General features: G+C 34.7%; 1 protein-coding gene across 1 annotated transcript; it reads left to right on the forward strand.

The window, feature by feature from the left end:
* Positions 1–3,601: 3,601 nt before the first annotated feature.
* On the forward strand, positions 3,602–11,690 carry LOC148604431 (long-chain fatty acid transport protein 6-like). Its single transcript, XM_088548253.1, has 11 exons — positions 3,602–3,671; positions 4,947–5,305; positions 5,568–5,678; positions 6,195–6,410; positions 6,652–6,810; positions 7,086–7,210; positions 8,366–8,557; positions 8,928–9,021; positions 9,304–9,502; positions 9,911–10,008; positions 10,359–11,690. Exons 2-11 carry the CDS (start codon positions 4,948–4,950, stop codon positions 10,676–10,678), a joined length of 1,872 nt encoding a protein of 623 aa, XP_088404379.1. The 5' UTR covers positions 3,602–3,671; position 4,947; the 3' UTR covers positions 10,679–11,690.
* Positions 11,691–12,442: the final 752 nt, after the last annotated feature.

A 12,442-nucleotide genomic window follows, 5' to 3' on the forward strand; every position in this document is an offset into this window, starting at 1 on the left:
AATGTGTATGGTGTATTTGTCAAAGAGAAGACAACCCCACCAGGACATAAAATGTCAGCTCAAGGCCACCCATGGGTCTTAAATGAATAACAAGGAAACCCTCACACCACAGGGAAGGCTGCATCTGGCCCCAAGACAACATTGTTACACAGGTACATAGCAATAGTTGCTTTCATTACTCAGCAACATAAAAGTAAACTAAAAGTGAAAGGAAACAATAGGTACAGAAGCCTGAAATTCCTGCTTTGGGAAAGGAACAGAAATAATTATACTTTACACTAATGCACAAACTGAGGACTACTACCAGTTTACTGACATGCCAGCTCCAGACCAAAAAGTTATGCCATCACAGTATTTAATGCACACTGAGCAAGAGAGATGAAAACGTGGGACTTGCCATTTTCCACTATACCAGGGGTATATGAAATGATAAGGAAAATTTTCGTCATAAAAATCTTAGCTACCAATGAATGTATTAATTTCCAATTTGATGTGTTGCTTTATATAGTTGGGGCATTTTGGTTGCTTCCAGCTGTTTCATTGGACTTAGCCATTTTTCACTATATGGAATTCATGAAAGTGAAAAATCTCGGCTTCCAATGAATGGATTGATCTCAAGTTTGGCGTGTTGCCTTATATTGATAAGACGTAGGCTGTAAGCAAGTTTCATTGCTGTACAACGTGAACTTCCTGTTTTATGGGACTACTGTATGGAATGATTATGAGAAAACTATAATAATCAGGATCCTGCCACGAAAGGTGGCGAACGCCGTATAGTGATCACTCTGTCCGTTACAAACTCGCGATCGTGTCCGGGCTGTAAATTTCTTCTCTTTCTATGTAGGCTTTTGATATCTTTATGTGGGTATAAATGGTGTGTCGTCCATTGAAAGTGGCCTTTTACATGTACCTTTACTTTGACCTAAAGACCAAATTCCTGTGTTTTTCGTATATGGCTTAAATGCCACGGCGGAGAGCACAGAGATGAATTCCATCTCAATGATTTATAGTTGTTTTATTTATCTGGGCCTCCAATTAATGGACTGATTTTGAATTTGGTGTGTGGCTTTTTGTAGATGGAGCGTACATTGTAAGTGATTTCGATAGCTATACACCACCAACTTCTTGTATGAATGTGGATGTCTCTAGCACGACTACACGTGCAACTTAATTCATGTTTTACTATACTGTATGATAAACAAAGATGATTGATGATCCAATGATACCAGAAACTATTGTAGAAGCAGTCCACATTAAATTATATAAGGATGATATACATTGAATAATAGAAAAAAACAATGCAGAGTTTGTTTATATTTCAAATTGAAATGCGAAAAGGGTATAATTTTGATCCACATTCATGAAAACAAAAAATACAGAGAACATTTCACAAAAGATACATGTATGTAGATGTCATCTTATTAAATCCAAAACACTACTCTCCTACCGAGAAATTAAAATTCAGGTGATCTGCATTCAATGACAGAAAAATAAATCATTTTGAAACTATAAATATATTCAGACTAAAACATACATATATAAAATAATTCATGTATCCTTGTTATACCAAACAATAACGAAAGCTCTTACAAAGACGATCTCTATAAGGCTTCAAACGAATCTAATATTTTTGCGACAAAAGCTGTTTACATAGGATTGACTGTCTATACTGATTTATTTTAGATGATCGTGAACTCACATGCGCTTGTGTGTGGCAAATTAGGCTTTACATGGTTGGATCCAGATACTTTGAATAGGAGGGGTGCTAGCCGTGGTTCTGGCATGGAAAAGACGAATTTCCCAATAAAAAGGAGGGATGCCAAACCCCCTACACCCTCCCATTCAATCTACAATTGCTTTCTATACATAGGATCACAATTGTTTCCTAGCTAGTCATTGAAAGTCATTTCTCAAATAATCGCGATGAATTATGCCATACTTGATGAGCGGAGCCCAGCCTTCGGGATACCTGACCGAAGAACTCCGTCAGAGTAGGTCGAACTAGCGGCTGGGCTGCTGTGTTGACGCTCTGGCTTACTCCCAGACCCCACGTGGGTCCGAGAGCGTTTCCCCACTTTAACAGTTTGGGAGTACGTCAACGTGTAGAGTGATGCCATACTTAGTGATCATTATATATATACGTCCGTCGAAGACAGGTCGCAATATGGAATACATATCCGTCCGTCCCCGTTAACTTGTCGCGTCGAAACTTGAGAACCTCCGAACTTACACAAATTTGGGTAAAATTCTTATTTGTTTTAGTTCTTGACATTTCTAAGGGGATTTTTCTTTTTATTTTTGATGATGGCGGATGGTTTTACAGTCTGTACCCTTTTTGAAGAAAATTTAATTTTCAGTTATCATGTGACTTTTCATATTTTTATGGGATATTTTTCACATGTCAAATTGTAACTCATATATATATATATATAAATAATCACGGAAGAATTTAATCCACTCCATGCAATATATATGGATATGGAAAAAACGTGTCCAAAAAGATTAATATGTGCGTACAGTTTTTGTTTGTGTGTGTGTTTTTATGTCCTAACAGGGCTTGAGATATGGGACATCGATTAAATGACAAGGCCTAAAATTTGAATATCGCACATTCCAAAATTATATCACAAGTCATTATGGTATTACATGTATTTTCCACGGAGGCTTATTTGTAAATACAACAAATGACTAAGTTTGACGCCTAAAGCTAGCACCTCTTCGTAACTAAGCTAGTCAATATGATGATGATAAACCATCATTGTTTTATGTATAGCCATTTCAGGGAAATCGGGTGAATCAGGATAAAAAAGAACATAATCCGAGGAAAATGAGGAATTCCAAATAGGTACACACAATTAACCAAGAACATATAATAATCAAAATAACACAGTAAACAAGAAACCACTAAAAACTGCCTTAACTGGGAACACGGACCAGGTGCCTCGGTAGGGTTAGTCCTCTGCTTTTCAAGAAACACCCGCCGAATCGATCATATCAAATGTCACGTTCGCCGGGTAGACCAAAGAGGAAAGGATAACTATCTGATACACGGTGACCCCCGTGTCGTGAACAAATAGATCATCATGGTGCAGGTAGGTACGCGATGCATCATCCCAATGTAGTAAGGGCTTAAATTCGCTCTTCCAAACAATGGACTTTGGAGGATGACACGGATTCGGAATCAGAGATTTCGAAAAGTGTGCTAAGGCTATTATTATTGGTACCACACCAATAAAAAATTTCCGACAAAATTAATTTTAAACCAATTATAAATGCAGGCACGGAGTGGCGTGCCGGGCGTACGCCCCCACTCCAAATCGGTAAGAATTTTTTTTCCGTTCACCACAAGTTTCACCCCATAAACTATGTTTTGCCTTGCTTTGCTCGGCATTTAATTCAATTAACGCCCCCCTTCAGACTCAAATCCTGGATCCGCCCCTGAATTGTGACTTATTTTATCTAAGCTTGTATATTTTGAGGATTAGGTTCCACTCACGTGGGTTCACTAATTACATGATGACAGAATAAACTTTTGCAAATGTACTATCGTAACTCCAGTTAAAAAGTTCAATTTATATATAGGTCTTTATTCTATAAATAGACAACCATATTTGTTTACACTGGCCACTGCGTATCCTGCGTTGTTATCTGTTGCAACAATTCTGGCAAAGGTAAGTAAGATTTTGACAAGATGTTGATATCTGATCGTTTTTCGTCATTGTATTTTATGAATGAAAGTCTTAATCATACAATATCAAATATGCAATTCGACAGTGCACAATGACAATCATGCATATTAAAGCCATGATAATTGATATCAAATTGATGGTTTATTGCAGATATTGTGGAACAAAAATACTTGTCCTTCTATACACACTTAACAATGAAAGGCGGTCTTTTTTCAAATACTATGGTAGCATGTAGAAAACAATTTTTACAGAAGTTATGAAATGGGTGTGCATACCAAGTCTTTGTGTACGTTGCATAGTAAAACGGGAGATAACTCGGTTTATAAAACGCAGACACCTTATCTGTAAATCAAAGTTAGTGCTTTTATTTTAAAATTATATTTAGAACCTCCACTAGTTTCCGGAGACATTGAAAGATAAATATAGGATGAAATTTTATTCCATGGATAGTAAAGAAGAAGAATTGTTTATTAAAATGCAATCTGAATATTAATATAATATTATTACACGTTTATACGTATTTAAATCTTCAGCCAGCCAAATAGGCTTATGATGAACTTATGATAATGAATATATAACGTACGTTATTTCTACAGGATAAATACGTGTATTTGAAAGTAAAAAAAAAAAAACAACAACAACAAACAAACAAACAAACTCTATGCTAAGGTTTATCAACAATTGTTTGTGTAATTTTAGGTCTTTATGACCCTTAATTTCAAATATTTCATTAACAAAAAAGGAAGAAAAAACGCATGTTATACAAACACAACCTATAACATCTTATTTACGCGTTATCTTTACTTCGTTGGAAACTTATCAACAGTACAATGATCTAAACTGTTAGTGACCAGCCGAACTGAAACAACAATCAATTATAAATTATATACTATTTTTATAAGCATTAATAAAAAAAAGCAGGGGACTCTTACCACATCGATTTCCGGTGCATCTGGTGCATGCTTCCAATTTCAATGGAGTCCGAGTTGCTCATTAATTAACTTTTGTTTCTTTGTGTTACTGTTTTTTGTTTTCGTGTTCTTGGTTGTGTGCCTATTTTCTTGGACTATGTGTTGTCCCTGGATTATGTTCTTTTGAATTACAGTTCGAACCTTGGTACACTTGATTTCCATTTTTAATATCTTCAAGGCCGCAGTTTACTATTGAAATAGGCACGACTCTGTAATGTCAGCTATGTCAAAAATGTTTACTTTGTTATGTTTATTTTTAAGACCACTTATTGCATATCTATTTTAGGATGTTTATGATATTAGCAGGCCTTGTTGCTGTGTTTGGCGGGTCTTACTTGTTCTTTAAATATAAATACCCATGGTTAATGGCCGATATACGTTGGTTTGGTTTCGCTGTCAAGTATGCCAAGCGTATGGAAAAGTTTAAGAAAGAAAATATTCTGTCAATTGACATTTTCGAGGAGACAGTCGACAAATATGACGCAAAACCAATGATAATTTATAAAGAACAAACATTCAGTTTTGCTCAAGTTGAAAAGATGGCCAACAGGATTGCAAACGTAGCACTGGATCTGGGTCTCAAACAGGGAGATACTGTAGCTATACTGATGTATAACGAACCAGCATTCGTATGGACTTGGTTTGGTATCTATACTTACTATGGTTCAAGGTTCTTTCTGGATGTATGTCTGTCAAATTGTTATTTTATTGAATTGTTTAAGTAGCTCTTACTGCAAAAAGAAAAAAATACGGACACGCACTTATCTTTGTAGTGGTCTGAATCGCTCTTTTAGAATTTTTTTCTCAATAATCTTAGAAGCTTTTGACATGAAAGATAAACAGCAGTCTTTTAATCTAATAATTACAGAAAGACATATAAGGTTTTAATAATGTTTCTAACGAATAGGTTTCCAAAAGATCGGCGTTAAAGTGGCGTTCCTGAATTTTCACCAAAGAAACAAAGTACTTCTTCACAGTATTAACAGTTGTGAAACCAAGGCGCTGTTTATCAATCAAGGTATTAAACATTCTTTTCCTGCAATTCATAACCGCCTCAATGGTCTTCTGGTACAGCATGTTCGCCTCCCAGTCCCGAGTTCGGTTACTGCGGATCAAGTCCTATGGAAGGCTTTGAATTTGATAGTCACTGGTTTTCCGTCAAAATTTAGGAGTAATGGTAACTATTGGTCGGAGTCAGTTTAATACGCCTGAGTGGGATGTCATGTTTATCATTGGTCTGTTGCTTCTCTGACCAAGCATTATAAGAAATCTGGCTCACCGTGTCGCTGACGTTGGATTGATAAAACGTTTTTATTTTCAAAGCTTGAAAAAATAATCTCTCACTTAAACTTAAATGTGACTCTAACAAGTTATAACAATTTAGTTTTGAGTAGATCTATCTATCTTCATATTTCCACACTCCGTCATTATGCCGTTAGATGATAACACAATAATTTAGCTATGATATATATTTTATATTGTTTTTAATTGTATTTTTACATTTATCATAGTGAGTTAATGTTATATGTTTTAGGGAAAGAACTATATAAAGCTATTGATGATATTGATCAGAGTATTAAAGGAGTATCCTTTTACACATTTGAATCTGCAAGCAAAGATATTCCACCATGCTTCCGAAGTTTGTCAGAGGAATTAAAGGCAGCTCCAGAAAACAGAATATCACGTGACAAAAGATCAAATGTGACAACTACATCTACTAATTGTTATGTATTTACATCTGGAACAACGGGTTAGTACACCAAAACGACAAGATAAAAATATTAATGTATTAACTAATTTGAAATTATTATATTGTATTGTTTGATAGCAATGTTGTACATTTTTTGTTTTCAACATTAATAAAGGAAATACTTTTAATAACATTATCAATGAATCTTCTTCTTTTGGTGCTGACGAAACAATGTCTGAAACGTAAATCCTTTATCATCTTCATGTGGTAAATAACACGAGTTATGAAAATATGATTCCAGGTCTACCAAAACCAGCCATCGTATCAAATATGAGAAGTTCTATAGCCATGTATTTATTTGACTACCTGAAATCTACACCGGACGACATTTTGTACGAGTGCCTTCCCTTGTATCATTCTTCAGGTTCCTTGATTGGTATTGGACATGCTTGTGCATACGGTATTTTTCATTCTTTTACGAAGTTTCCTTTTGCAATCGTTAACTTTCTTTATATTGAAGTCATTGTATGTAATATTACATGTGTAAGGGCTAGCTTTGATCTGTTTATTAAGTCGCACTGTTAGTCCTAAACACAAAGCCATTCCACTGTTCTATTCCTTTTGGTAATCTTTAGCCAGTCGACTGTCATATATTTCGTATATCGGCATACTAAAGACTATTGGATTTATGCTTACAACTAAACAACTAATGACTTTTTTCCATTGTTATTACAGGTGTAACTATTGTGCTTTCTGAGAAATTTTCTGCCAGTAGATTCTTTAAAGAGTGCCATCAACATAAAGTCACAATGATCCATTATGTCGGTGAAATGTGCCGTTACTTGGTTAATTCTCCACCGGTGAGTCTTAGAAGTCATGGAAGTTGGTGAAATATTTCGCTACTTGGTTAATGCTCCGCGGTTAAGTTTAGTCTTGAATTGCCCAGTGCGGGTCCGGGTGTCAAAAGAATAAGCAACCAGCATTGCTAATCTTGTCGTAAAAGGCGACTAAATAGCGCTCAGAACGTTGACCAGTTATCAGGACGCTCTGTCCAAAGAACTGCTTGGTTGTGTGCCCTGCTTGGTTGAATGGGGGTACCACTTGCATGCTGCACGCTGGGGTCGTCAGGCCATAATACGGAAAATATGACCACAAACCATAGTGGTGCCCTGTTTTCGAAAAATGCTACGTTTCTCGTGCGTTTAAGAACCGTGCAGTGGTATTCGACAGGAGAAAGATCCTCGGTTTCACTACTGGAGCCACTACTAGGCTAAATCTACCCACCTCTCCCTATCTAATAGTTAATCAAAACTCGTCGACCTTGTTATCCTAGTGTCCCATCCCATTTTTCATTTTATCATAATTTCATGTTAATTTTATCACCCATTTTGCGTTCATCGCCCGGAAAAAGCTGAAATCTTACTGCTTGGGCGTTAAACATCAAATCAATCAATCAATCAATCAATCAATAGTCTTGAATGATTGAAGTTGTTGAGAAGTGTCGCTACTTGATTAAGTGTCCACCGGTCAAATTTCACACAAGAAACAGCTAGTCTGCCAGTATCTACAACTGTGCATAACATCCCCAAATTGAATAAACCTCACACTTTTTAACGCTTAAATTAATTTTAATCATAAACAAAGATCAAACTATAATTTCACATGTTTTCAACACGACTCATCAGCAACATTTTAAGAGCAAATTAACTAGCCCATTAACGTCAATTGGTGAATTGTAACTCAAAATTCATTGAGATTAAATAAAAACAATAAGTTAGTCACGTAAATCACAACTACATTTCAATAAAGGTTTAGGATGAGAAAAAATGATAAATAAGAGAATGAGAGCGAATCTGTACGATCACTGAATACTTTCCAGCTGTGTTCCGAGATTTTTGATTATGTTCAACTTTATGCATATAATTTAGAAAAGTGTTATAAAAATTAATTGTACAAACACAGGCATACAGCAACACACCATGCATGCTAACTTTGTGAAACAATGTCTTTTACAGGGAGAATTCGATACTGACCATCAGGTAAGAGGTGCTCTTGGAAATGGATTGAGAAAGGACGTATGGAACGAATTCCAGAGCAGATTTAAGATAAAAGACATTGTTGAATTTTATGGTGCCACGGAATTGCCATTTGGGTTATCTAACTTGGACAATGTAGTTGGTTCTGTTGGGAAGTTAACACCATTTAGAGTAAGTTTAGAAAATTGACATATAGAGAGGTCAAGATCATTTTGAGAGTTGACACAATTTCAGACAGGCCGATAGGAGAGTGAAATCTATTTGACAAGGCGATTGTATAATGAAAAGTAATTTCTAATTAACCAGTGAGATAGTTTATAATACCAGCATATTAGATAACTCCATTTATGGAAGGATGGTCTGATAGTTTATGCCTTTTAAGAAAGCCAGTTTTCAGGGTATGTCGGACAAATAGTCAACCCCAATATATGTAATGCATAATTAACTAAATAGAAGGTACAGTAATATTTAAAAAAATATTTTTTTTGAATTTCATTTATGTATTTCACTACTTTTTAAGTTTCTTGTCATTTCCTTATAGAGAGCTGTAATACCAGGAAAGTTTATTAAGTTTGACACTGACAAGGAGGAGCCATATCGTGAAAGCAATGGGAGATGTATTCTGGCTAGAGATGGTAGATATATTTTGTTTAAAATATAATGACTGAAAAATATTATTTTTATTCTTTATTTTTTATTTGATGATAAATACAACTTAAGTTCCAAGAACATTTTTAGTAAAATACTATTATGTTCTTTACAGTTTGTAGCAATATGGTTCCTTCACACTGATTTAGTAAATGCAAGGAAATTTTATTCACTTATATGTAATTATGATGTCCATGCAATAATTTGCAGCTATATTTGTAGTAGAACTTATTCTTTATTAATTACTTTGTAAATTTTCCATTGTAAAGATGAGCCAGGGCTTTTTGTTGTCAAAGTTGACGAGAGGTCAACGCGCTTTGATGGATATAAAAATGAAGAGGCAACAAAAAGAAAATTAATGCACAACGTATTTAAGGAAGGAGATCTCTATGTAAACTCCGGAGATCTGTTTTATATTGATGCTGATAAGGACGTGTATTTCTACGACCGACTTGGAGACACTTATAGGTTTGCTCTTCTCTAATACAAATTATAAAATACGATATCTCCCATATTGAAATCGAGTCCATGAAATATATAATAAAACGAAAGGAACGGTTAAACCCGGACGGACTTTGATCTGTAATTAGATAACGCCTCCTTAACCTGTTATACTTACAACAAGGTAACACCTAAAACATAGTTGTATATGATATGTTACCATAATTAAAATGGAATTCATGGAAAAATGATTTTATACAAAATTTACATTTCAGTGAATATTGAATAAACGAAAAAAAAACTATATCTTAACTAGTGAATTAAAAAAAAAAAACTTCATTTTGTATCATTCACACCAATCCCTATAGATAGAGTGAAGAAAGCAACCAATCAAGGATCCTATCTTATTTTTTAATAAAATTAATTGCATTTTAGATGGAAAGGTGAAAACGTGTCTACCACTGAAGTCGCCAACATTATCTCAGAGCTTCCTTTTATAGCAGACACGTGTGTGTATGGTACTACTATACCAGGTATGTTATCGAATGAAATTCAGTCACTACTGCATGGTGTCATAACACGAGAAAGATAAGAATGAAAACGAGAAAGAAATGGGATAACGACTCGGGATAAGATCGTATAAACGAAAGCTGGTTCGTAGCCTATGCCCCTTGACGGGTAAAAACAAAATAAGATTAAAATATCACGGTTTGATTTAAATAGGCGGTTTGGTCTTAATGTAAGTATAACATTTTTCCTTTGGTTGATTTTTATGAATAAAATCAACTGTACGTAAGAAGAGAAAAACAAGTTTCGAAAGTCATGCTAACATGCATATCGTTAAGGCTTATATAATATGAATTTATTGATGTCTTATGGTCAGGTTGTGAGGGTAAAGCAGGAATGGCCACAGTTAATTTAATAGAATCAGTAGAACAGCCGACTGAGCAGATGACTGACCAGATATCCAGTGTTTGTGTATCAGAACTAGCCAGCTACGCCATACCGAGATTCATCAGGTTTAAGAAATTTCTTGATATTACATCCACTTTCAAACAAATGAAAGGAACAGTAAAAAAAGAAGGCTATGATCTGAATATTATCCAAGATCCCATGTTCTACTTTAATCTGAAGTCAATGAAATATGTTAAACTGACAAATGATATTGCAAAGCAAATTAATTCTCAGGAGATTCATTTGTAACGTCAAACTGGTAATGACGGTGGGGTAAGGATATAGGCAGAAATATTACATTATTCTGTTGTTAAAAATATCGTTTTATTTCGATACCTTAATACATGTCTACTTGCAAAATATTATTATTTTGATGCACTTGCGTTGTGGTTGAAGGATTTGGGTGTACAAATGCCCACATGTTTGTTAATTCTTTCCCTGTATTGCACAGTGTAGAACTTTTCCATGATGGATTTTGCTTCGTAACTTGATAGCTTTGGTTTTGAGTACCTCTTATACAAGAATAATTTTGGTTTTAAATAATCCTATATATTTAATTCCTATGCTGTTGAGGAGAAGTTACTTCTTGAAACACGTGTACAGCATACTTAAATTTATATAAACGTCTCAGAATGTGACGACTGTATTCGCTACACTGCTCAATCGGGTCAAATTGATACAGGGAAGGTAATGTAAACTTCTAGAAGGATCTGAAAAATTCCCAAAGATGTTAGAACTGTTTAATTTGCGATGCAAATTTTTGGTCGTTCCCTCCGCGGGACTCGAACTCGAACCGCTGTGACATCTATGGCAACACCGCTTACACAAAGTTCAGCGCCTTAGACCACTCGGCCAGCTAGGCTATATATATAGCCTAGCTGGCCGAGTGGTTCAGGGCGCTGGACTATGTGCAGGCAGTGTTGCCATAGATGTAAGCCTAGCTGGACTTTGTGCAGGCGGTGTTGCCATAGATGTCACAGCGGTACGAGTTCGAGTCCCGCGGCTGGAACGACAAACAATTTGCATCGCAAATTTGACAGTTCTAACATCGTTGGGAATTTTTCAGACCCTTCTATATATGTGTGTGTGTGTGTGTGTGTGTGTGGCATTTTTTGTATTCATTAACTCGAATAATTTTTAATGGTTTTTGTTGTTTTTGTTTGTTTTAATCGGAATCATGTATTATCTAAACTCGGTATTTTGTCAAAATTGACGCACACATGATATTAAATTTACCGTAAACTCAAGGGTGATTGGGATTTTATATAGTGATAAATGAGAGAAGGGATTCATTTTTTTAACATTTTCTATATGGTTTTGATTTCAAGTAAATATATTTTAAAAGCAAATACAAGTATATGGCTTATGCTCAACAATATGATTGGATGTTTTGTTATAATAAGGCTTGTACTATATATATAATACTCAGATTCCAAGATCGTTTTCAGGTAAATAATGATTTTGATCAATTGAAAGTATTGTACACATTTCTTAATGTCAGCCAAACTAACAAAAAATATTAGCTACATGTATTTTTAAGTAGTAAAGTTTTATAAATAAATCTCTTGTTTTGTATTTTGGCATTACTATAGCAGAATTTATGAAATAACGAGGCAAGTAATATTTAGCAATGCATCAACCTGTTTTGTTTATTTGTAAAATCATTTTTTTACAGATAGAGTTCTGTTTTTATTACCTATACGTAATCGTCTGTTATTTTCTCTGATGTTTGTTTTGTTTTCTTAATATAGCCTTTTGATAAATGTTTTAATCATTAACATATTTTGTATTTATTACTAATAAATTTAAACTGAGATTTTGAGTGACTTAAACTTAAACATCCGATGAATATTTTTGATATTTCAAGCCTTGTATCCTGATTAAATAAGTTTCCATCTGTGTTGACCCCTACATGTTTACATACTAACACGTTTCATACTGTTGTCGTTTTTTATATGTATTTTTAATAATGATTCTGTTCTTTTGATGAGAGCATAATTAAAAGATGCATAA

Source organism: Perna viridis, chromosome 10 (assembly GCF_037379345.1).
Source record: "Perna viridis isolate PV_CMFRI_1.1 ecotype Kerala chromosome 10, ASM3737934v1, whole genome shotgun sequence".
Taxonomy (NCBI): Eukaryota; Metazoa; Mollusca; class Bivalvia; order Mytilida; family Mytilidae; genus Perna; species Perna viridis.